This window comes from Hibiscus syriacus, unplaced genomic scaffold (assembly GCF_006381635.1).
Source record: "Hibiscus syriacus cultivar Baekdansim isolate YM2019G1 unplaced genomic scaffold, ASM638163v2 tig00002880_pilon, whole genome shotgun sequence".
NCBI lineage: Eukaryota > Viridiplantae > Streptophyta > Magnoliopsida > Malvales > Malvaceae > Hibiscus > Hibiscus syriacus.
This window is the reverse complement of record NW_024061952.1, coordinates 368,062-392,996: the sequence shown is the minus strand read 5'-3', so window position 1 is coordinate 392,996 and position 24,935 is coordinate 368,062. Positions and strand designations below refer to the sequence as shown.

General features: G+C 38.5%; 3 protein-coding genes and 2 pseudogenes across 9 annotated transcripts; 2 read left to right on the top strand and 3 right to left on the bottom strand.

Annotated features, from left to right (window-relative positions):
• Positions 1-8,948: 8,948 nt before the first annotated feature.
• On the top strand, positions 8,949-9,458 carry LOC120161115 (annotated as a pseudogene).
• A 1,189-nt stretch (positions 9,459-10,647) lies between these two features.
• LOC120161706 (basic endochitinase-like) lies at positions 10,648-11,595 on the top strand. Its single transcript, XM_039171920.1, has 2 exons — positions 10,648-11,122; positions 11,213-11,595. Exons 1-2 carry the CDS (start codon positions 10,701-10,703, stop codon positions 11,580-11,582), a joined length of 792 nt encoding a protein of 263 aa, XP_039027851.1. The 5' UTR covers positions 10,648-10,700; the 3' UTR covers positions 11,583-11,595.
• A 641-nt stretch (positions 11,596-12,236) lies between these two features.
• On the bottom strand, positions 12,237-18,246 carry LOC120161780 (annotated as a pseudogene).
• A 970-nt stretch (positions 18,247-19,216) lies between these two features.
• Positions 19,217-21,285, bottom strand: LOC120161757 (triphosphate tunnel metalloenzyme 3-like). 3 transcript variants are annotated; one of them, XM_039171970.1, is made up of 2 exons: positions 20,526-21,285; positions 19,217-19,408 (listed from the first exon to the last, which is right to left on the bottom strand). In XM_039171970.1, exon 1 carries the CDS (start codon positions 21,144-21,146, stop codon positions 20,541-20,543), a length of 606 nt encoding a protein of 201 aa, XP_039027901.1. In that variant the 5' UTR covers positions 21,147-21,285; the 3' UTR covers positions 19,217-19,408; positions 20,526-20,540. The 3 variants fall into 3 exon arrangements, with proteins under 3 accessions (XP_039027901.1, XP_039027907.1, XP_039027912.1); XM_039171976.1 differs by lacking the exon at positions 19,217-19,408 and adding an exon at positions 19,691-19,778; XM_039171981.1 differs by lacking the exon at positions 19,217-19,408 and adding an exon at positions 19,695-19,778 and having other exon boundaries at positions 20,537-21,285.
• LOC120161725 (triphosphate tunnel metalloenzyme 3-like) lies at positions 19,217-24,388 on the bottom strand. 5 transcript variants are annotated; one of them, XR_005519502.1, is made up of 3 exons: positions 23,673-24,388; positions 19,678-19,767; positions 19,217-19,408 (listed from the first exon to the last, which is right to left on the bottom strand). XR_005519502.1 is itself a non-coding variant. In XM_039171962.1 (2 exons), exon 1 carries the CDS (start codon positions 24,291-24,293, stop codon positions 23,688-23,690), a length of 606 nt encoding a protein of 201 aa, XP_039027893.1. In that variant the 5' UTR covers positions 24,294-24,388; the 3' UTR covers positions 19,217-19,408; positions 23,673-23,687. The 5 variants fall into 5 exon arrangements, 4 of the variants coding, with proteins under 4 accessions (XP_039027893.1, XP_039027879.1, XP_039027885.1 ...); XM_039171962.1 differs by lacking the exon at positions 19,678-19,767; XM_039171948.1 differs by lacking the exon at positions 19,217-19,408 and having other exon boundaries at positions 19,696-19,778.
• Positions 24,389-24,935: the final 547 nt, after the last annotated feature.

The window sequence follows — 24,935 nt, the reverse complement described above, 5'->3', positions numbered from 1 at the left end:
CAACAAGTAGTGTAAAGAAGGCGAATACCGTTGGGTTGGTTTAGGAATTCTGGAGGAGCGTCTCAGTTCTGGTGTGTGTGGTTCTTCTTGAACTGCTTCAGGATTGATCTGAACATCATTTCCAGAAATCTTCTCGAACTCAACAAATTCCTTTGTTTCAGCTTCGGTATTACTTGATTCTGCGGTTGACCTATCTTTGTACATCACATTTTCATTGAAAATGACGTCTCTGCTTCTGATGATCTTTCGATTTTCGTAGTCCCAAAACCGGTAACCGAACTCATCACCACCGTAACCAACAAAGACGCATTTGTTGGACTTGGCATCAAGTTTACTTCTTTCAGCAGAGTTTATGTGTACATAAGAAATACAACCAAACACTCTTAAGTGTGAAAGGTTTATTTCTTTCCTGCTCCAAGCTTCCTCTGGTATTCCGCCATCCAAAGGAACTGAGGGCCCATGGTTGATCAGGTAAGCTGCAGTGTTGATAGCTTCAGCCCATAGAAATTTGGGCAATCCGGCATGTATCCTCATGCTTCTGGCACGTTCATTCAGAGTTCTGTTCATGCGCTCTGCTACGCCATTCTGTTGCGGTGTTATGGGAACTGTTGTCTCCATCTTGATCCCATTGTTTGCGCAGAAATCTCTGAAACTACTGTCTCTGTACTCTCCTCCATTGTCGGACCTCAACCGCTTGACTTTCAAACCAGTCTCATTTTCCACCATGGCCTTCCGTTTTCTGAAGGTATCAAAGACTTATGATTTCTTCTTCAGAAAATAAACCCACACCTTCCTTGTTGAATCATCGATGAAGGTGACATAATATAGTGAGCCTGCAAGAGATGGAACAGGGGATGGTCCCCATACATCAGTATGAACCAATTCTAACCTTTCTGCCTTGGGAGTCTTGCCAATCTTTGTAAAACTGACTTTCTTTTGTTTTCCAAAGATGCAATCCTCGCATAGTCCGACATCTACATTCTTTAGATCCGGCAGCTTCCCTTTTGACAGAAGTATCTTCATTCCTTTCTCGCTCATATGGCCAAGCCTTTGGTGCCATAGGTTTGATTTTCCATCAGCATATGCTACTGCAATGATATTCTCTAAATTTGAGGTTACATAGAGAGTACCAGTCTTCTTACCACGAGCAATGACGAGTGCTCCTTTGGTAATCTTCCATTCGCAGCCTGAAAAGGTTGTGCTATATCCTTCTCCATCAAGCTGTCCAACAAAAATCAGATTTCTTTTGAGGCCAGGAATATGTCTCACTCCTGTCAGCTTCCAGGTGGTCTGGTTTGGCAACTTTAGTCAGATGTCTCCTTTTCCGACGATCTTTAAGGTTTCATCATCAGCAAGATGAACCTTCCCAAAATCACCACGGACATAGTTCTCCATGATTTCTTGGTATGGGTGGAGTGGAAAGATGCCCCTGAATCCAAGATCCATGATTCAATCGGACTGTTGACGCTTAGAATCATGGCATCACCTGTCTCCTCTGTCACGTTGGCAGATTCCTATGCACCGGTATCTTTCTTCAGTGCTCGGCAATCTCTTTTGAAGTGACCCTTCTTGCCGCAATTATAACAGGTAAAATCTTTATTTCTTGTTCTTGATTTGCCCCTTCTGGATTTTGATCTGCCACGATTTGAATTTCTTTCTGAAGTTCTCCCTCTAGACTCGGTGTGCAAGGCTGAGGAGGTTGATGCTTCACCCGATTCTCTTCGTCGAATTTCTTCACTCAATACCAGATCCCGAACATCGTCGAATTTTAATTTGCTGTTTCCCGACGAACTGCTGACTGCTGTAACAGTAGCATTCCAACTGTCTGGTAGAGATGATAAGAGAATTAAAGCTCGAACTTCATCATCAAACTCAATTTCCACTGAACTCAACTGGGTTGTGATTGTGTTGAGTTCATTTAGGTGTTGTGCCACCGATGCCCCTTCCGCCATCCGCAAATTGAATAATCGCCTCATCAAATGAACTTTGTTTGAGGCCGATGGCTTCTCGTACATACTGGAGAGAGCCGCCATAAGACCCGCCGTGGTCTTTTCCTTTGCTATGTTAAAAGCAACATTGCGGGATAACGTCAGTCGGATAACTCCGAGGGCTTGTCTGTCGAGAAGAGCCCAATCTTCATCCTTCATGCCCTCTGGTTGCTTTCCTGAGAGAGGTTGATATAGATTTTTCTGGTACAAAAAATCTTCAATCTGCATCTTCCAAAAGCCAAAGTCCGCACCATCGAACTTTTTAATTTTCACCTTCCCTTCGTCTGCAGCCATCGCTCCCACTCGAATCTGGCTTCGTTTGGATCGTTTCTGACAATTCTTGTGAATCACCGTGTATTAGAACACCACCGTCGACAAACTCATATCGCCGACCGAATTTCACTATTCACTATTCACGTGAATAGTAATGAATAGTAACCTCGCAGAAAATTTGACAAAATTCACAACCAAAAGCTCTGATTACCAGTTGTTAGGAAAATAAACCGAGTACAAGTAATTTCCCTATAACCAGATTAGTGAGAATGGGAAATAAAAGCGGAAAAATAATACCCAAAAATTGATAATGAAGTTCAGCCAATTGTGCTTACGTCTCCGGGCTGCTGCAGATCTTTTACTAAGAGAGAAAATTTACAGGTGTTTACAAAACACTCACTACTCACAAGAAAGCTCTCTAGTATAGGAAGAAAGAAATGTTTTAGGATGATTTTGAAGCTAAATGGGTAAGGGTATTTATAGTAGAAACTTAGGGACTAATCTTTGAAAATACCCTAAAGTGCAATGACTAAAGTGAATTTACACATTCCTATTTTCAACAAACATCTACCAAAATTTTACCAAACTTTGAAAAACATTTTTCAAAGAAACATTTACCAAACTTTGAAAAAACATTTTCCAAAGTTGGTTGCCAAACTTTGAAACTTTTAACATTAATCAACCATAGAGTGAGCTCTTTATTGGTGAAAAATATGAAGATGAAGGTCCAGCAGTTTTTCAATCTTCCAATGGAAGAGGAGTAGAAGCTTTGGCCAAAACCAGGTGAAATATAGGGATTTGGACATGCCTTTGTTGTGTCTGAAGAGCAAAAGCTTAACTGGGGAGATAGGTTCTACATGATTACCCTTCCAACTTATTTGAGAAACCCGAACTTATTCTCTAATCTCCCCACTCGCCTTCAGGTTTTGAATATGGTACGATCTTGAGAAGATAGAACCGACGAAGAACGTCTTTCATGAGTTTTGAATATAACCTACATTACCATGGATCAAAATAAAAAATGAAATAATAAAAATATATATAATTTTTATCAAAAAGAACATATTAAAATCGCATGTTAGTATGAGTATGACATCGATAAGATTCATATTGACAAATATTTAAATATAATTTTTTAAACATACATGTTAAAAGTTTGAAAACCACTCGTAAATATACATATATATTGTCTTCAACCTTGGTTTGACACGAACCATCTGTATTTCTTTTTTTATACATAATTTATAGTATAATTTTCTCTTGGACACGTTATTTTATTTTTTAAAACATAAAAAATGATTTCATTGTAATTTCTTAAAAACCTTGATTTCGTGCAATAAATTACGTGTTATATATATTAGGCACCGCATACACCCTTTAGGTTTGAGATAATTTGGAGAGATTGGCAAAGCTCATACTCAAAGCTATGAGTATGAAATCAGAGTTAGCAAAGCTAGGAAGCTCTCTCTTGGTGCCTAGCGTCCAAGAGTTAGAAAATGAGCCATTGACAAAACTCCCACCTCGACACGTACGCACCGATCAGGACTCTTCCGTCGTATCTCACACAAAATCTATTGCCACAGGTTCCTGTTATAGATATATATGCACCAGTTATCTTCACATGAAGAAAGGGATCGCTTGCATCATGCATGCAAAGAATGGGGTTTCTTTCAGGTACTTGTTTTCTCCTAGACTGAGATTTTGGGGTTAATTTGAATTTAAAAAGATCGATGGAACCGTGTTGCAGTTACTCAACCATGGGGTAAGCACTTCACTGGTGGAACAAATGAAGATGGAGGTCCAACAGCTTTTCAACCTTCCAATGGAAGAGAAGAAGAAGCTTTGGCAAATACCAGGTGAAATAGAGGGATTTGTGTTGAAAATTAAAGCACATGGGCTGCTAAATCTTTAGCAGCCGGCTGCTTGGAAAAATGGGGAGATTAAATTTTTAATTATTTTGTAATAGGTATAATTATAAAATTGAGTCATTGAACTTTAGGGTATTTTCAAAGATTAGTCTCTAAGTTTCAACTATAAATACCCTAGCTCATTTAGCTTTAAAATCATTCCAAAATCCCAAATCATTTCTTTCTCCCAATACTAGAGAGTTTTCTTGTGAGTAGCGAGTGTTTTGTAAATACCTGTAATTTTCTTTCTTACTAAAAGATCTGCAGCAGTCCGGAGACGTAAGCAAATTGGCTGAATTCCGTTATCAATTTTGAGTATTATTTTTCAGCTTTTATTTCGCATTCTCACTAAACTGGTTATAGGAAAAATACTCGTACTCAGTTTATTTCCCAACAACTGGTATCAGAGCTTTTGGTTGTGAATTTTATCATTTTTTATGAGGTACTATTCATTACTATTCACATGAATAGTAAATTTCGTAAATAGTAAAATTTTTGTCGGCGATACGAATTTGTCGACGGAGGTGTTCTAATACATGGTAGTTCGCAAGAATTGTCGGAAACGATCCAAACAAAGCCAGATTCGAGTGGGAGCGATGACTGCAGACGAAGGGAATGTGAAAATTGAAAAGTTCGATGGTGCGGACTTTGAATTTTGGAAGATGCATATTGAAGATTTTCTGTACCAGAAAAATCTATATCAACATCTCTCAGGAAAACAACCAGAGGGCATGAAAAATGAAGACTGGGCTCTTCTCGACAGACAAGCCCTCGGATGACGGAAGGGGCATCGATGGCACAACACCTAAATGAACTCAACACAATCACAACCCAGTTGAGTTCAGTGGAAATTGAATTCGATGATGAAGTTCGAGCTTTAATTCTCTTATCATATCTACCAAACAGTTGGAATGCTACTGTTACAGCAGTTATCAACTCGTCGGGAAACAACAAATTAAAATTCGACGATGTTCGAGAACTGGTACTGAGTGAAGAAATTCGACGGAGAGAATCAGATGAAGCATCAACCTCCTCAGCCTTGCACACGGAGTCTAGAGGGAGAACTTTAGAAAAAAATTCAAATCGTGGCAGATCCAAATCCAGAAGGGAAAAATCAAGAACGGGGAAGGAAGATTTTACCTGTTATAACTGCGGCAAGAAGGGTCACTTTAAAAGAGATTGTCGAGCACCGAAGAAAAATATCGGCGCACAGAAATCTGCCAACGTGACAGAGGAGACAGGTGATGCCATGATTCTAAGCGTCAACAGTCCGATTGAATCATGGATCTTGGATTCAAGGGCATCTTTCCACTCCACCCCATGCCGAGAAATCATGGAGACCTATGTCAGTGGTGATTTTGGGAAGGTTCATCTAGCTGATGATGAAACCTTGAAGATCGTCGGAAAAGGAGACATCCGACTAAAGTTGCCAAACCAGACCACCTGGACGCTGAAAGGAGTAAGACATATTCCTGGCCTCAAAAGAAATCTGATTTCTGTAGGACAGCTTGATGGAGAAGGATATAACACACTTTTTTCAGGCTGTGAATGGAAGATTACCAAAGGAGCACTCGTCATTGCTCGTGGTAAGAAGAATGGTACTCTCTATGTAACCTCAAATTTAGAGAATATCATTGTTGCAGCAGATGCTGATGGAAAATCAAACCTATGGCACCAAAGGCTTGGTCATATGAGCGAAAAAGGGATGAAGACACTTTTGTCAAAAGGGAAGCTGCTGGATCTAAAGAATGTAGATGTCGGACTATACGATGATTGCATCTTTGGCAAACAAAAGAAAGTCAGCTTTGCAAATATTGGTAAGACACCCAAGGCTGAAAAATTAGAGTTGGTTTATATTGATGTATGGGGACCATCTCTAGTTCCATCTCTTGCAGTCTCATTATATTATGTCACCTTCATCGACGATTCTACAAGGAAGGTGTGGGTTTATTTTCTGAAGAAGAAATCAGAAGTCTTTGATACCTTCAGAAAATGGAAGGCCATGGTGGAAAATGAGACTGGTCTGAAAGTCAAGCGGTTGAGGTCTAACAATGGAGTAGAGTACAAAAATAGGAGATTCAGAGATTTCTGCGCAAACAATGGGATCAAGATGGAGACAACAGTTCCCATGACACCGCAGCAGAATGGCGTAGCAGAGCGCATGAACAGAACTCTGAATGAACGTGCCAGAAGCATGAGGATACATGCCGGACTACCCAAATTTCTATGGGCTGAAGCTATCAACACTGCAGCTTACCTGATCAACCGTGGGCCCTTAGTTCCTTTGGATGGCAGAATACCAGAGGAAGTTTGGAGCAAGAAAGAAATAAACCTTTCACACTTAAGAGTGTTTGGTTGTATTTCTTATATACACATAGACTCTGCTGAAAGAAGTAAACTTGATGCTAAGTCCAACAAATGTGCCTTTGTTGGTTATGGCGGTGATGAGTTCGGTTACCGGTTTTAGGACTATGAAAATCGAAAGATCATCAGAAACAGAGATGTTATTTTCAATGAGAATGTGATGTACAAAGACAGGTCAACTGTAGAATCAAGTAGCTCAAATACCAAAGCTGAAACAAAGGAATTTACTGAGTTCGAGGAGATTTCTAGAAATAATGTTCAGATCAATCCTGAAGCAGTTCAAGAAGAACCAAGCACACCAGAACTGAGACGCTCCTCCAGAATTCCTAAACCAACCCAACGGTATTCTCCTTCTTTGCACTACTTGTTGATGACCGACAATGGTGAACCAGAGTGCTATGATGAAGCAATGCAAGTGGGAGGATTCAGTCAAGTGGGAGTCTTCCATGAAAGATGAGATGGACTCGCTTATGTCAAATCAGACATGAGAATTAGCTGAATTACCACCAGCAAGAAAGTGCTCCACAACAAGTGGATTTACAGGATCAAAGAAGAGTACGATAGGAGCAAACGCTACAAAGCAAGATTGGTTGTCAAAGGCTTTCAGCAAAAAAGAAGGTATTGACTACAATGAAATTTTCTCTCCAGTCGTAAAACTATCTACAATTAGACTGGTGTTGAAAATTGTAGCTGCAGAGAATCTACATCTTGAGCAGTTAGATGTAAAGACAGCTTTCCTTCATGGTGATTTGGAGGAAGAAATCTATATGAGGCATCCAAAAGGTTTTATAGAGGCAAACAAGAAAAACCTGGTATGCAGGTTGAAGAAGAGCTTGTATGGTTTAAAACAAACTCCTAGACAGTGGTACAAGAAGTTCGATAGCTTCATGGGTAATAGTGGTTTTACCAGATGTCAAGCAGATCATTGTTGCTACATCAAAAAGTTCGACAACAACTTCATTATTTTATTATTGTATGTTGATGACATGCTCGTTGCAGGCTCAAACATGCAAGAGATTATAAACTTGAAGCAAAAATTGTCGAAACAGTTTGCTATGAATGATCTGGGCGTTGCGAAGCAGATTCTTGGGATGAGGATTAAGAGAGACACAAAGTCGGGGACTTTGATGTTATCACAGGCTGAGTACATCAACAAAGTACTCTCCAGGTTCAACATGCAAGATGCTAAACCAGTAAGTACACCTTTAGGTGTTCATTTTAGACTCTCCAAAGAACAATCACCAAAGACGGAGGAAGAACGTGAACACATGGTGAAGGTGCCGTATGCCTCAACAATTGGAAGTCTAATGTATGCCATGGTTTGTACCAGACCAGATATTGCTCATGCAGTGGGAGTTGTTAGTAGGTACATGAATAATCCGGGCAAGGTACACTGGGAAGCAGTTAAATGGATCCTCAGATATATGCGGGGTACCACAAACAAAGCACTTTGTTTCAAAGGTGGAGATACGATACTGACAGGCTATGTAGATGCTGACTTAGCCGGAAATGTCGACATCAGAAGGAGCACTACAGGGTATGTCTATACTCTAGGAGGAACCGCAGTAAGTTGGGTTTCTCAACTACAGAAGATAGTTGCTCTCTCTACAACCGAAGTAGAATATGTCGCTGTTACGGAAGCCAGCAAGGAGATGGTCTGGCTCCAAAGTTTCTTGGAAGAGTTAGGCAAGAAACAAGAAAACAATGTCTTGTATTGTGACAGTCAAAGTGCTATACATCTAGCGAAGAATCCGTCTTTTCATTCCAGGACGAAGCACATACAATTGAGATATCATTTTATCCGGTCTCTTCTGGAAGATGGGATTTTGAAACTTGAAAAGATTAGTGGAGCTCAAAATCCGGCATACATGTTAACAAAGACGGTGACTACGGACAAACTGAAGTTGTGTTCAGCTTCAGTTGGCATACTAGAATAACAAGACCCGAAATGATGCTGCATCGATCGAGGTGTAAAGACAAATTAAAATCAGTCTTCAATCGGGAGATTGTTGAAAATTAAAGCACATGGGCTGCTTGGAAAAATGGGGGAGGCTAAATTTTTTATTATTTTGTAATAGGTATAATTACAAAATTGAGTCATTGAACTTTAGGGTATTTTCAAAGATTAGTCCCTAAGTTTCAACTATAAATACCCTAGCTCATTTAGCTTTAAAATCATCCCAAAATCCCAAATCATTTATTTCTCCCAATACTAGAGAGTTTTCTTGTGAGTAGTGAGTGTTTTGTAAACACGTGTAATTTTCTCTCTTAGTAAAAGATCTGCAGCAGTCTGGAGACGTAAGCAAATTGGATGAACTCCGTTATCAATTTCGGGTATTATTTTTCCGCTTTTATTTTGCATTCTCACTAATCTGGTTATAGAGAAATTACTCGTACTCGGTTTATTTCCCAACTATTTGGACAAGCCTTCGTTGTGTCCGAGGAGCAGAAGCTTGACTGGGGAGATATGTTTTACATGAAAAGGCGCCCTTCCAACTTATTTGAGGAAACCTCACTTATTCCCTAATCTCCCACTCACCCTCAGGAAAACCTTGGGAGATTATTCTTTAGATCTCAAACATCTTGCCATGAAACTGTTGGATGTTATGAGAAAAGCTCTAGGGATGAACCCTAATGACATGAGAGTCCTGTTTGAAGAAGGGCTTCAAGCGATGAGGATGAACTATTATCCCCCATGTCCAGAGCCAGAGCTTGCAATTGGTCTATGCACTCATTCTGATCCAATTGGCCTCACCATTCTACTACAGATCAACGAGATGGAAGGCCATCAAGTCAAGAAAGATGGTGCTTGGGTCCCCATTAAACCCCTACAAAATGCTTTTATCGTCAACATCGGAGACATCATGGAGGTAATGATTAATGTCTTTATTGCATGATCAGCCATTGAACAGTACATAATATTATGAAATATCGCAGATTGTATCCAATGGGATATACCCGACCATCCAGCACCGTGCGACCGTGAACTCGGTTAAGGAAAGGCTTTCGATTGCCACGGTTTACAGCCCGAGATTGGATGGAGATGTTTGTCCAGCACCAAGCCTAATTTCTCCACAAAATCAACCGCTCTTCAGGAGAATAGGAGTTGCTGATTACTTCAAAAATCTGTACACACGCGAGCTCCATGGAAACGCCTATTTGGAATTCTTGAGGGTTCAGCCTGAGGGAATCAATAAAAACTAGCATCATAATAAAACACTAGACAGCTTCATTATAAATTAAACTTTGTTTTCTTATCCATGTCATGCTTGTCTTATCATATATAAATGTATAAATTGATTTTTAATTGTTGCTGTGGTGAGTAAGTTTCTGCTGCGTTTCTTGAACCCCTTAATATCAATCAATAAAATATTTATTTTTAAAGTATATATCTTATTAATGAATAGTTTGGTTAAATTTGATATAACTAAATAATACTAACTCGATTGAAAAAGTATTAAAAATGATTTAAGTATTTGATTAAATATCGTATGATTTAATATTTTAGTACAATACATGCACAACCACATTGGCTATTAAATTATCACTGGAACGTTCACACTGTAGTTTCATGCGAAATTCTTCTAGTCAACAGGTACATTCCGAAATGGAACTTTACCTAAAAATGTCCTTGCGTTTCTCGGACGCCGCTCTTGTGATGGCTTCTCATTTTTTCTTCAAATACTTAACAGACAGTAGGCTTATGGTAAAGGAATTATTGGTATTACTTTTGATCCCGAGTTCGAGTATCAAGAATGTCAGTAATGTTCTATATCAAATGTATAACAGTGTTCTTTGAATGGATACCGCGGAGGATAATACATGTAATTTGTTTGTGGCTGCTCAGCTTCAATATTTCCTCCGCAATCAACTCTACTTATAAATGCATACAATTAACTTGTTCCAATTCCTTGGCTTGTTAAGATAAGCTTGGACCAAGTCTAGGAAGACAAATTTTCTTCCTTCATTCACGAAAACTAGTCATCCTTGTGGGGGGTTTTTTCCAAGTTAATTAAATCCTTCTTCCATTTTGTCATGATAAAGAGGAGACTTTTAAGGGGTTTGTATGATGTTTCTCTCCCCTCGATCACTCTATAAATAACAGCTTGATCCCTTCATATGAAATCCACAGCATAGACGTATAACACTTTAGCTTATAGCAGCAAAAATGAGGTTTTTGGCTCTGGTGATTGTGGTCATTTCGGCCTCTGCATTGAGGGCCTCGGCTGATATCGGTTCGCTCATCAGCCAAGAGATGTTCAATGATATGTTAAAGCATCGCAATGATGCAAACTGCCCCGGCAACGGTTTCTATACATACGATGCTTTCGTCGCCGCTGCCAACTCCTTCGGCGCTTTCGGGACTACCGGCGATGTTGATACGCAGAAAAGAGAAATCGCTGCCTTCTTGGCTCAAACTTCCCATGAAACTACAGGTGGGTGGCCAACTGCACCTGACGGTCCTTACGCATGGGGATATTGCTACGTTCAGGAACAGGGAAACCCTGATGATTACTGTGTTCAAAATCAACAATGGCCTTGTGCCCCTGGTAAAAAATATTATGGCCGTGGTCCTATCCAAATCTCATAGTAAGTGTCATCTTTTTCAATGTAAATTGATGGTTTCAAATTCAATCATTTTAATATATGTTGAAAGTTCATTGACCATGACTTTGGCAGCAACTACAACTACGGTCCAGCAGGACAGGCAATAAACGCTGATCTTCTTAATGACCCCGATTTGGTAGCCAAGGACCCGACCATTTCTTTCAAGACCGGTCTTTGGTTCTGGATGACACCACAGTCGCCAAAACCTTCATGTCACGATGTCATCACCGGCCAGTGGAAGCCGTCTGCAGATGACACGGCTGCCGGTCGGGTCCCGGGATATGGGGTCATCACCAACATCATCAATGGTGGCATCGAATGTGGCAAAGGATCCAACCCTCAAGTAGAGGACCGAATCGGGTTTTACAAGAGGTACTGTGACATACTTCAAGTGAGCTACGGCGACAATCTTGACTGCAACAACCAGAGGCCGTTTGCCTAATTATGCACTTCAACCCACACACAAACATATATATAATGGCACATATGAACCACATCATATTTTAAATAATCATATGTATTACTACCACATAGAGATGTGTTTTCTCCGAACCTGGAATAATATCAATATTCAATAAAGAAATAATAATATTGTGTGTGTTGTTCAATGTACAAATCATTCCAAATTAATAAAAAAAGTTTATTATTTTGAGTTTTAATGCAAAATTAAAAATAAAAAAGAGTAAATTATACTAATAGTCCCTTATGTTTTTCATTCGTTCGATTTTGATCATCAATTCAAAAAAGAGTGGTTTTGATCTCTTACATTATCGATCCATTTGATTTTAGTTATTCAACTGTTAACTCCCATTAACGAAAATTTGCGTTGAAAATTAAAAAAATTTAGTCGATTTTAGTCGTTTGATTTTTGTTGTTCGATTTTAATGCAATATTAAAGGACAAGTGTAAAAATTTATGTCAGAGGATACGAATTTAAGAAGTTATATTAAAATTTTTAGAAGATGTGAAATTAGACAATCAATAGAAAATACAATAAAAAAATTTAAAATATAAAAGAATCTAAAAATTCTAAGGGTGCGATTACATCCCAACACCCCTCAGTCCATTCGTGGCACTATTTGCAGTATGCGGATTAACCTTAAATACACTCCCGGTCTTTCAATAACACATTGCAAAATCTGACATCAGATAACAAAACAATACACAATTACACTCATGAGAAGGAAAGGACTGCACGTCCATAACCTTTGAACAAAAGAAAAAAAGAAGCAAACCCCGTAGATTAACAAAAAAAGCTGAAATTGGATGTATGCCTAGAATACAATGCAAATCAGTTCTACTCATACTGGATATGCACTACTTCTTCCACTACCGATACCCGATCCCAAACTCCTGCTCTCAGCTTCCGACTTGCCATGGTTACTATGGCCATGATGTGCATTGGTGCTGTTAGAATTCACATTTATGGCAATATGGCCATTTCGGTTGGCAAGACTATGAAAATCGCCATTATCACTGGGCATTTGGACCATCCCAATACCTTCAGAACGTGCTGAATCTTCACTAGCCTGTATGTCTTCGTTGTAGCCTTTGATCAGTAAATCTGAGCAGTTCTTCCGGCATCCGTGATCATATGGGTTCCTAAACCGACCACCAGCACCCCTTAGGTAGCTATACCGAGTGACATTTGCCATTTCATTTGTTGTTATATTGCGAGATATCTGTAGCAAGGAAAGTACAAAATGAGTCTCTGGAAAGAGTGAACAAATCAAGTATTTTCTCTCCTGTTTCTCAAATCATTCTTGTTGTAAATAAATGAGCTGGATATATTACATTCTATAAAACCAGAGAAATAATTCCGAAATTTGATTACAAAATCTCATGTCATACCTGAGAAGCTTGTACAACAGTCAATGCAGCCACACCAAAGAAGAGGAAAAAATTCACAATTAAAAAGGAAATAGCACCAATATGATGAGAAACAGAATAGTTCATCCATGGGAAGAATGAAGAAGGGGCCGACGGATCCTGCACAATTCCTGCATACGACAAGAACATATGTGGAGGTAGGACAACCAGCGCGGAAAACAAATTTGCTATCTTTGGAAAGTAATTTGAACTTGGAACTGATTAAAAGACATACTTGCAATAGTAACTCCACAAGTAATCAACATCGCTGAAACTTCTAAAACAAGGAAAAGAAAAAAGTCCCGTTTGTTTTTCTGCATCACAAGATACCTAAACGAAATTAATCAACAGATACAATCACCACTCATCAAATAACAAAATGATATCCTCCTTGGACATGAAATTAGCCTATAAGCATAATTGTAACCAACATGCAATCACACATCATTCATATTTGTCTATTGATTTGAAAGAGTCGAGGGTATAAGAGCTTTTAATTCCCTTTATTTTCTAATTGAAGTGCAGGATCTTAAAAGTACAAAAGCTGAAATGTTAAATTTCTAGAGGGGGGGGGGGAAATAAAATAAACAAACACATTAAACTCATCAACAATAAAGCACCTTGCCAACACAATTTGATACCCAAGGGCAATGATGGTCAAATTGTTCAACACAACGATCACAAGTGGAGCAGTGTTTTGCACGAAGAGGCCTGACAATCTGATAATCATGTTAAATAACATAGCAAAATAATCAGAAATTATCAAATGAGTAACGTAAACAATAAAGGGTAGATTAGGTGAGCACCTTGCATGTCGCACAAAGTTGAGACCAATTTCCAGCTAGCAAAGAAGGATTATTTGTCTCGATCTTCAATAATGGTTCCTAGCAGAATAGATAGGAGAAATATGTTACATAGAGGAAAACTACATCAATTGTCTAAAAGAAAAGATACATCTAGGATATAAAGAAACAAAATATATAGGACTGATAACAATTACATTTCAAGAGGACAAGAAAACAAATAAAACAAAACCAGTTGGGCTTTGTAAGGAAAAACCGAACACACATCATCTTTCATAGTCTGGGGATCATGGACATTTGTCTTGAGGTAACCAGGATCCTTGCTGCAAAGAAAAATAAAATGTTAAAACAACTAGATAAGTAAGCTCCCCTCAATGAATCTCAATACTAGCAAATACATGCAGTGATGCAGACTATAGCACAGCTAGGCATAAACATGATATACACCTAGTCCCACTTTTCTTAGAGAGAATGACCTGACTAAATCAAGAAACGAGAAAATAACAAGATATACTTCAATTTTGATAATGCATCTCACATCATCTTATGGATTCATAGACACTGCCCCTGTAAATTTCAGAGTTCAAACCAAATGTATTCAGTGCCGCAATGACCCGACAGACTTTCTGAAATTAGAAATGACCACCTAATAGAATATACCTGGTACACCTATAAAACATAACCAAACCGGTAGATGCTAGGATAACACCAAACCATGCCAGAAGGCTAAACCCAGCTGTCAAATTTGGCAGATTGGAATCTGCAGCAAATGTCCAAAAAGCAAGTTTTTTTTTTGATAAGAGTCCAAAAAGCAAGTTAATAGGTCATAAAGAGACAGAGACAGGTAATGTCTTATGAAACAATTAACTTTCATGAAGAGATCAAAAGGCATACTCATTATGACAGAGTGAATATAGGTCGCCAGTAGTAGCAAGATAATGCACCAAAGAAGTGGTGCAAGTCTTAATCTCGTCAATCGTCCAAAACGGCTGTTCCCATCACATCGTTTTTCAAGAATCCTTCTAGCATTTTCCTGCAGTATCAGATGTACAAAAAACATTAATAGGTGGGGTGTAATTCAGCTGATTTCATAAGCATGCCATCTTAATGATACAGAACAGCTAGAAGACAAATTAAGCCAGTTATAGAGTAATTTTCCAGCCTTAATAGAAACAACTAAAAATACCAATCAAAAAAAATAATGATGGCATCCTAATATGTCCATAGTGAAGTCACAAATTTTCAGATGCCACTCCCATGTTGCACATATACAAGGAAAGGTACAAGGTTCACTATTTAAGAACAAAATTACTATTACTTGAGAAATCCCAGTTCATAAACCTTAATGCATCATAAAGGTGAGGAAAATGCTTTGAGTTTGAAAATGCATAAGGAATCAATCATTTCAAGATGCTCCCTGAAATTTAAATGGATACAAAACACATTTTGGACATTTATGTAATATTTTATTAATTATCTTCTGCTTGTATTCTTGCCAGTAGTTCACCCGAAAATATACGTGTGGGCAGAAGAAGCCAGAAATGTCTTTCATTCAGCAGAGGGCATTTATCAGTCATCACTGGCAAGAAAGAGATGGAATGTGCAAGATTGAAAAGAAAAACAAATAAATATCCAAAGATCAATTCACCAAAGAATAATTATTAACGAAGTAAAAAGTGTTACGGCACCTACAAGGAAAAAAGCAACTTGTCTGTGATTTTTATCAGAAGCAAGCTGTGCAGGTGTAAGGCCACTATTATCAGTGACCAACAAGTCCTCCATCTTACCCGCCTGTACTAAGACTGTGCAAGCTTCTAGATTACCCCTAATAGCAGCCCAGTGGAGAGGAGTGCAACCTGATGCAAAGATGAAGTAGTTAAAAGAGCAGAAAACCAGATAAACCGAATGAAATTCCCTAGAAATGACACTTTAAACCTGAGAATGAAAAAATTACCCTCCTTGTCCTGACGCCCTCTATGTGCATCAAGAAATAAAAGAAGACGTATGGAATCAGTAAAACCTTTATAAGCGGCCCTGGTGTGGTCCATTGAGGGGAAGTTAGAAAAAAACAACAGGCCTCATAATTTTAAACCTCATCACACAATCAAGCAAATTCTAGGGACAATATATTAAGTAATCGGAATATGAAAGAAAACTTGTTAAATTTAATACCTCAAAGAGAGATTTCACTGAAGGAAAGTTGAACACAAATAAAATGAAATACCTAAGTAGGTTAAATTCTTATCATAAAATTGTAATTCAAGATTTACAAATCACTATCATCACTAGGCAACCTGAATTCACAAAATTGAAATCCGTTTTATAATTTTTTTATATAAAAAATAATTAAATAAACAAGCATGCACACATCCACGCACCAACTAGGTGTTTCAAGAGTAGTCTTACTCACCAGCAAATAAATAAAACAATAATTTATTGAGTACCAGAAAAATTGTTCATTATTGAATAGAAATAGCAAAGTAATCAAAGGAAGATAACAAAGCGAAGCTAATGCTACATGAGGAAAAATAATCAACCCTCTCAAATATGACAAAAAAAATGCACATATTTAGTTACAAAAGAAATTAGCAGCACCACAGTGCCTTACCCTAGACCATCAGCATGCAAATTCCTCAAATGCTGGACGAGGAAAATAATCAACCCTCTCAATTATCACACAGAAATGCACATATTTAGATACGAAAGAAAATTGGCACCATAGTGCCTTATCCTAGACCATCAGGTAAATAAGGGTAAGGTGCATGTAGAACTACTCAAGTACCAGTGTAAAGGGCTTCGCCCGTCATTATCAGGAGTAAACTTTCAAAAAGACAAAAAGGAAAAATAGTAAGTTCATCATCAAAAGCAGCGGACAACCGTATAAAATTGCATGTGATTTAGATGATAGCAGAAGGAAAATTTTAGGGAAAAAAGAGTTAGGAAAATATAATGGGGGTTCGGTATGTTAGCAAGCCAGAGCAAATAAGAAAGACAGCATGAAATGCTATGTTTTGAGGCAGTCCTTGAAGGGCCAAACAAGTAGGAGAATAAGGGAGTAAAATCATCTCCAGCAACATATATAAAGTTCACTAAAATGCATTGCAAAAAACATGTCTTCTTTAAGCCTCATAATATCAACATGATCTACTTGTCTTACAGAAACCATAAGTTGATGAGTTATCTTGCCCCTAAAACTACATATAAATAACGTCCATGCATATATCGACCAACTTCAAGTGGAGGAAGAATATTTAAAACAGTTACCCGAAACAATAATTTATATCATGATCATTGTCCCAAATCCATAGTGGGAGACCATACCAATTTCTTGAATAAAAAAATTATAGTACAATGCACCACATTAAAGAAAAGCTAACCTGGTAACCATAGATATCTGCTGCGTCCACCCGAGCACCCTCTTGGAGTAAAACCTCAGCAACTTGTATTGCACCACGGACGGCACTCCAGTGCAAGGCTGTCTGTCCATTATGATCCACAGCATGCACGTCTCCACCATGCTAGCATATCAAGACAACCCAAAATCTACTCAGTTAAACTGGATTTATTCAATATAACTTCAAGAGTAACATGTCACAACTAAACCTTAAAATTCAAACAATTTAAAAAATAATTCGCATATCTCAAAAGCATGTGTTCCCAAAAATACAGTTCACTAAGCACATTAAAACCCAATTCAATATTTAAGAGAAAGCAAATTGAATAAATTAGATACCGAATAAACCCAGTTCAATGAATCCAATAAACTCCAAAACTCAAAATTTTACAACCCAGTTGCAAATTGCAACTTGGACAAAGAAGGCAATTCAGCGAATCAATCAAAATAAACGAATGAAAACCTCGATGATGTACTGAGCAGCGGCGCTTCTATTATTCAAAGCAGCCCACTGGAGGGCATAGTAACCAAGGCCATCAGGCTCGGAAAGAGAGAAGCCCTCGAGCTCAACCAACCTATGGAGTTTCTCCAAATCCCCATAAGCAGCAGCGGTATAGATATCGTTCTTCAAGCTCTCATCATCACCAACAACCCCATGATTCCCTCGCCCGTATTCATTTCCATTCGCTACAGAGTCACCCAATTGCTTCAGAGGTACATCCTCCTCCACCGCCTCGATCTCCGACGACATCTCTTAAAAACCCAACAATCCCAAAAAGGAAAACCAAAATTACAATATTTTTTTCTTTTCTATGTTCCGGGGTTGACTTTGCTGTCCAATGATTGGTTTTAAAATAAAAAAGCGTGCGGCCGGCACTTGGGGGAGAAAGAAGGAAGAGAGGAGGACTGGGATTAGAGGGTGGTGTCCACTTTCCACTTTGGCGTCCGTGCCGTGTTAATTGATGAAGATGAAGCCAAGCCCCAAGGCAAAAGAGCCGAAGCCACTTTGCCTAAGCAATTTTATTCCTAGGAATTTTTGTCAGGGAGCCAGGGTCTTCGTGTTTCAGAAAAGAAATGCAATCCATAGAATTACTGGATTTTTTAAAATATTTGCACATTAAGCTCCCAAATTTATCTATTTTACATCATTGTACACTTGTTTTTTTCCTTTATGGAACTTTTTTTTAGGCTGGCTGGCTGAGCCTGAGTAGCCAAGTTTATCAGTACAAGTTTTAGGAATCATTAGATGACGTGTGGATCTATCTAGACAAGTTAAGCCGTAAAATATATTCCTAGATGTAGTTGATTTATTTATGAGACTTCAAACTGACTTCCAGGCCAAATATTTATCACTTTTTAAATTCAATGTTTTATTTTTGTTTTACAATCCATGATTTGTATTATATTACTATATTCATTATGGGGTGGACTTTAATTGATGGTGGAAACTTATTATTTTGCTTTTTAACACTGTTAATTGCATATAGAAGCTTTGCAGTGATTATGTTTTGCTTTGATAATTTGTAGCTAGATGTAAGATTGTTTTTGCAGACAGGATCAGTACTAAATGGTATGAATGTATCGCTTAATTTGACTTCGGTCGATGAGAGGTAAGGGTATTGCTTTTCTTCTTCAGATTCGATGAACTTCTAAAACTGAAACATCCTGGTCCGGGAAACAAAGATGCGAGTGATGCAAAGGATGATGAGGAAGACGATGATGACGGATCTGATGAGGATTTCTCAGGTGAAGGTGAGGAAGGGGTTCCCGAGGATGACCCTGAAGCCAATGGGGAGGGATGGAGAGTTGAGAAGAAGCCGACTACCACTACAACAATGCGGATAAAGATGTTAACAACGATCATCACCATCCATAGGTCATTGAGAAATTCCAACTCATCTTTCAACCTTGCATATAGAGACCTACTGGGAATTGGCAGGATGGGAGAACAGAGGCAGCATAGGCAAAATTCTGAAACACTAAAAAATAATTCCATAGAAAACACCCACAAAGGCAGGGATACAAGACTTGTTATTAGCAGTTCAACCTTTGTCTATTGAAAGTGCAAATAATAATGTCCAATGTCAATGTTATAAAGTCTCAGAATCACATTACGAGAGAGTGACAATTTATTTTTGCACCAGAGATGATCAACCTTCCTTCTCTACCATTGCTTGTGTGGTAATCATACTGCATGACATCCTACAAATGGGAAAAACACATTATCAGATTAACGAAGTGAATCAAAACCAACCCTACAAGAACTAGTACAATTCACAATTGATTGAAGAACAAAGTTGCAATTTAATAAAGATTGACACATCACATCTCAATTAATACAGCATACAAGCTTGTTTATTTGTCTTATAGCCCCGTATTTTTTTAATTCCAACATAAAAACCATTCAAGGTCATTCCCTTCTCATCATTAAAAGTCAAGTACATAATGCCAACCAATAAACCTATCTTCGCCACAAATGTAGACACCGAAAGAAAGAAGAGAAATCAGACAGGTTAACTAGGACAAAGCTCTTAAGGAAAACAGCAAGTCTCAGGTGATCACTACATAGTTTCTTGATAAAAAGAGAAACCTTTGATAGATGCAACGACTGATGGACTATATGAATTACATTGTCAACATTTCTTAGACATTGATGACCTTAAGCCAGCTATCCATGTCCCATGATGGATGAACTTATGATTCGGAAACTACAAATGCAAATGCGCAAGTTTACACTTTACAATCTATTTGACTCATGTAACCATATGCTGAATACAACTGCAGATGCACATTCACAGCATTTTCACCAGACTTGAGTGCACCAAATGAATTCATTAATAATAAAAAAAAGACATTACAGGATGGCATATGAATGGTTATGATAAAGGCTTCGGCGAACAACCAAAGAGTCGACAATTCTTCTAATTCATAACATTTGAGGGCACCAATAAAACGATCTGCTCTTGCATTCTAGTAACCTCTTTCTAGTTTTCCTATTGGCAACCTATACATTATACAACAATCATTTATACCATAACAAACACGTAGCACTCAGTCTAATCCAATCACAAAAACACCCTTTTTTGGTCCCAAGGCAAAACATAGCAGAATATTCATTAGCAAGATTTCTACTAGTCAATGGAGTTAAGTATCCAATTTTTTATATATTCTTGACACTGTAAAAGAAGATTAAATCACCTTGCAATTTAAACAAGTTCGTAACCACGAAACTACAACACAAGCAAATTATTATCACCAAATTCCCACAATGATGAGCGAACCATCTTCCATGTATCAACTTTTGATGCAAGGAACTAACCTCAAATTCACTTTGCTAAGGCAACTTCCCAGACCTAAAAACAGCAAACTTTGTCATCTTAGAGTACGAATAAGCAACCCCATTTTCCTTCAAAAACTCCTCAAGCAATTTCTTAACGCCATCAGGATCCTCACTTTCACATTCGATCTCGTAGCATGTCCCAAATTCATACTTAGTCTCATCCACTTCCAGCTTCAGATTTTTCCAATCAAAAACCTCTCTTTTATTCTCAAACCCACCTAAACAAACAAATCCCATTTCTTCTCCAACCCCAAACTCCTCCTTAACCCTCTTCAGAATCCTCGACTCAATCTTCGCCAACCTCGCTGGGTCATCCACGCAAGCGCGTGCAGCACACGGATCTAGTTCCTCTTCATCTTCCTCCACGCGACTGACACCATCTACCAGAGTAGGTTTGGATTTGAGGGAAACGATACAGCGGGCGTCCTTGTCGAGGAAGCGGAGGCGAAGAACGGAAAATTGGGAGGAAAGGGTATTTGTTGGGGTGTCGAAGAAGAGGTTTTCTTGATGGAGGGTTTTGGAGAGGAAACGAGAAAGGATGGTGGTTAATTGACGGTGGGCGGCGGCGTCCTGGAGGCGGAGCTTGACTTCGACTTCCATTAGGGGGAAAGACCGATGCGTTGAACTTTGGAGGTGGGGTTAGGGTGGGAGCGATCGAGGAGGTGCAGAAGGGAGGAAGAGGAGGTGTTGGTGGTGGTGGAGGCAGTGGGAGGAGGTGGAGGTTGACGGGACTCCTCGAGTTCTTGCTTGTCTTCGGGCTTGACTTCGATCTTGGTGGGTTTTCTTCTAAGCATTTCCTAGGGCTTCAAAAAGGGAAAAGAGAAGAATTTTGGGCATAGAACGATGAGATTGTTTTCTGCATATTATCGTGATGAGTTCAAACGCAAAAATATCGGAACGATCACACCATCTTATAATTATTTTATAAAATTAGAAACAAATACAAATATTTTAAAATAAACATTGGTATAAAAGGAGTGTTTTATTTATGTTTACATTTCATGGTTTGTATTATATTACTTATTTTGTATAAATTAATAGTTGCTCCCTCTAGTCTGCAGCCATGTCTGTGGTCCACCTTCCACTTGTTTCTGATCTTTAATTATATTAACAGTGTTAATATCCATCATATGGTGGACTTGAATTGATGATGGAAACATATTATTTTTGGACTTTTTTTTAACATTGTTAATTGCATATAGAAGTTTGCAGTGTTTGTGTTTTGCTTTGCTAATTTCTAGCTAGATATGCAGACAGGGATACGAATGCATCGCTTAATTTGACTGCAGTAGATGAGAGTTGAGGAGATTCCATTTCTTTTTCTACTTCATTTACTGGTAATGGTTGGTGGGGTCGGTTTCTTTCAGGTTTCCGATGAACTTCTAAAAATGGAACACAGTGGTCCAGAAAACAAAGATACAAGTGATGCAGAGAAAGATGGACGAGGATGACAACGCTGATCTGATGGGGATTTCTCAGGTGAAGGTGAGGAAGGAGATCCCGATGATGACCCTGAAGTCAATGGGGATGAATGGAGAGTTAAGAAGAAGATGACAACGACAATGATGCGGATAAAGATGATGACAACAACGATCATCACCATCCATAGGTCATTGAGAAATTCCTACTCATCTTGCAAACTTGCATTTAGAAACCTACTGGGAATTGGCAGGATGGGAGAAAAGAGGCAGCATAGGCAAAATTCTGAAACACAATAAAAAATAATTTCATAGAAAACACGTCTGTCGTAAGAGTAAAATAATCATGCCCATTCCATTGCCAATGATAAAAGGTCTCAGAATCACATTAAGAGAGTAGAAGTTTTTTTTTTTTTTTTTTGCACAAGAGATGATCAACCTTGCTTCTCTACCATTGCTTGTGTAATAACCATACTGCATGACATCCTACAAATGGAAAAAGCCCATTATCAGATTAATGAAGTGAATCGAAATCAACTCTGCAAGAATTAGTAGACTTCACAGCTGACTGAAGAACAAAGTTGCAATTTAATTAAGATTAATAAATTGCATTTCAATTAATACAGCATACTGCATACAACCCAGTTTATTTGTCTTATAGCCAAGTATTCTTTTATTCCAACATAAAAACTATACAATGTCATTCCCTTCTCATCATGAAAAGTCAATTAATTAACACCAACCAATAAGCCTGTCCTCGCCACAAATCTAGACACGGAAAGAAAGAAGAGAAATCAGAGGTTCATTAGGACGAAGTTCTTAAGGAAAACAGCAAGTCTCAGGTGTCACTGCATAGTTTCTTGATAAAAAGAGAAACCTTTGCTAGAAGCCACGATTGACGGCTATATGAATTACATTGTCATTATTGCTTAGACATTGATGACCTTACGCCTGCCATTCATGTCCCATTATGGATATACTTGTGATTCTGAAACTACAAATGCAAATGTGCAACTTCACATTGACACAGGGATTGCTAAAACTCAATAAGTTAGCCTTTACCATCTATTGACTCATGTAACCATATGCTGAATACAGTTGCAGATGCACATTCACTGCATTTACGCCAGACTTGAGTGCACCAAATGAATTCATTAATTAAGAAAAAAAAAGACATTACAGGAGATGCTTACATGTAGGGAACCAATAAAACTATCTGTTCTTGCATTTTAATATTCTCTTTCTAGTTTTTCTTTCATCACACTAAAATCCAAAGGCATGGTTTTCATCATTCAAGAATTGAGACATAGTATTTGCAACCTATACATTACACAACACTCATATATAACATAACAAACATGTAGCACTCAGTCCAATCCAATAACAAACACACCCTTTTTTGGTCCCAAGGCAAAAACATAGCAGAATATCAATTAGCAAGGTTTCTACTAGTCAATGGAGTTAAGTATCCAATTTTTATATTTGTCAAAGGAGTTATCTTGTTTTCTCTCTTTCCACATAATTGCTGCTACATTGAATTGACGAACAAGAAATAACTTCATTCTTCTTTTTCAAAAATGATACTTGGCATTGTAAAAAAGATTAAAACACCTTAGCAATTTAAGCAAACTCGTAACCAGGAAACCACAACACAAACAAATTATTATCACCATCTTCCAAGTAACAACTTTTGATGCAAGGAACTAACCTCAAACTCACTTTGCTAAGGCAGCTTCCCAGACCTTAAAACAGCAAACTTTATCATCTTAGAGTACGAATAACAAATCCCATTTTCCTTCAAAAACTCCTCAAGCAATTTCTTAACGCCATCATGATCCTCACTTTCACATTCGATCTCGTAACATGTCCCAAATTCATACTTAGTCTCATCCACTTCCAGCTTCAGATTTTTCCAATCAAAAACCTCTTTTTTATTCTCAAACCCACCTAAACAAACAAATCCCACTTCTTCCCCAACCCCAAACTCCTCCTTAACCCTCTTCAAAATCCTCGACTCAATCTTCGCCAACCTCACCGGGTCATCCACGCAAGCGCGTGCAGCACACGGATCTAGTTCCTCTTTATCTTCTTCCACGCGACAGACACCATCTACCAGAGTAGGTTTGGATTTGATGGAAACGATGCACTTGGCATCCTTGTTGAGGAAGCGGAGGCTAAGAACGGAAAGTTGGGAGGAAAGGGTATTTGTTGGGGTGTCGAAGAAGAGGACTTCTTGGTGGACGGTTACGGAGAGGAAAGGAGAAAGGATGGTTGTTAATTGATGGTGGGCGGCGGCGTCCTGGAGGCGGAGCTTGACTTCGACTCCCATTAAGAAGAAAGACCGATGCGTTGAACTTTGGAGGTGGGGTTAGGGTGGGAGCGATCGAGGAGGTGCAGAAGGGAGGAAGAGGAGGTGGTGGTGGTGGTGGAGGCAGTGGGAGGAGGTGGAGGTTGACGGGACTCTTCGAGTTCTTGCTTGTCTTCGGGCTTGACTTCGATCTTGGTGGGTTTTCTTCTAAGCATTTCCTTAGGCTCAAAAAAAAAGAGGACAAGATAAGAACGATGGCATGAAGTTTACTACAAATTTTCCTGATGAGTTCAAATGCAAATTGATGATCATAATTATTAAGGGTAAAGTATATAAATAGTACCTCAACTTTTAAAAATGTTGCATTTTGGTCACTAAACGTTTAAAACTTATCAATAAGATTTCTGCCGTTACCGTTAGTTAATTTTTGCTAAAGTGGTACTTAACTGCCGTTACCTGATTGCTCTCCATTTGTGGGTTGTTTGGATGAATCTGGGATTTTCTTGGGGATTCCGAGAAAAAATATAGGGATTGAATGTCCATGCTTTGGTCTTCAAATTCTCTGGCTTATCCAAATCTATCCCTTTGAAGCTAACAGATCCTTCCAAAATCATCTTCTCCAAGCCTAATGATTTCAGAATGGTGGGCTCTGAATCTGAGATT

What these genes read in the sequence shown, in the direction of transcription:
- LOC120161706 (XM_039171920.1), top strand. Translation starts at nt 10,701, where the DNA reads ATGAGGTTTTTGGCTCTGGTGATTGTGGTCATTTCGGCCTCTGCATTG. An exon ending in GGTCCTATCCAAATCTCATA is followed by an intron (nt 11,123 to 11,212) that starts GTAAGTGTCATC and finishes TGACTTTGGCAG; the next exon opens with CAACTACAACTACGGTCCAG.
- LOC120161757 (XM_039171970.1), bottom strand. Translation starts at nt 21,146, where the DNA reads ATGGAAGTCGAAGTCAAGCTCCGCCTCCAGGACGCCGCCGCCCACCGT.
- LOC120161725 (XM_039171962.1), bottom strand. Translation starts at nt 24,293, where the DNA reads ATGGGAGTCGAAGTCAAGCTCCGCCTCCAGGACGCCGCCGCCCACCAT.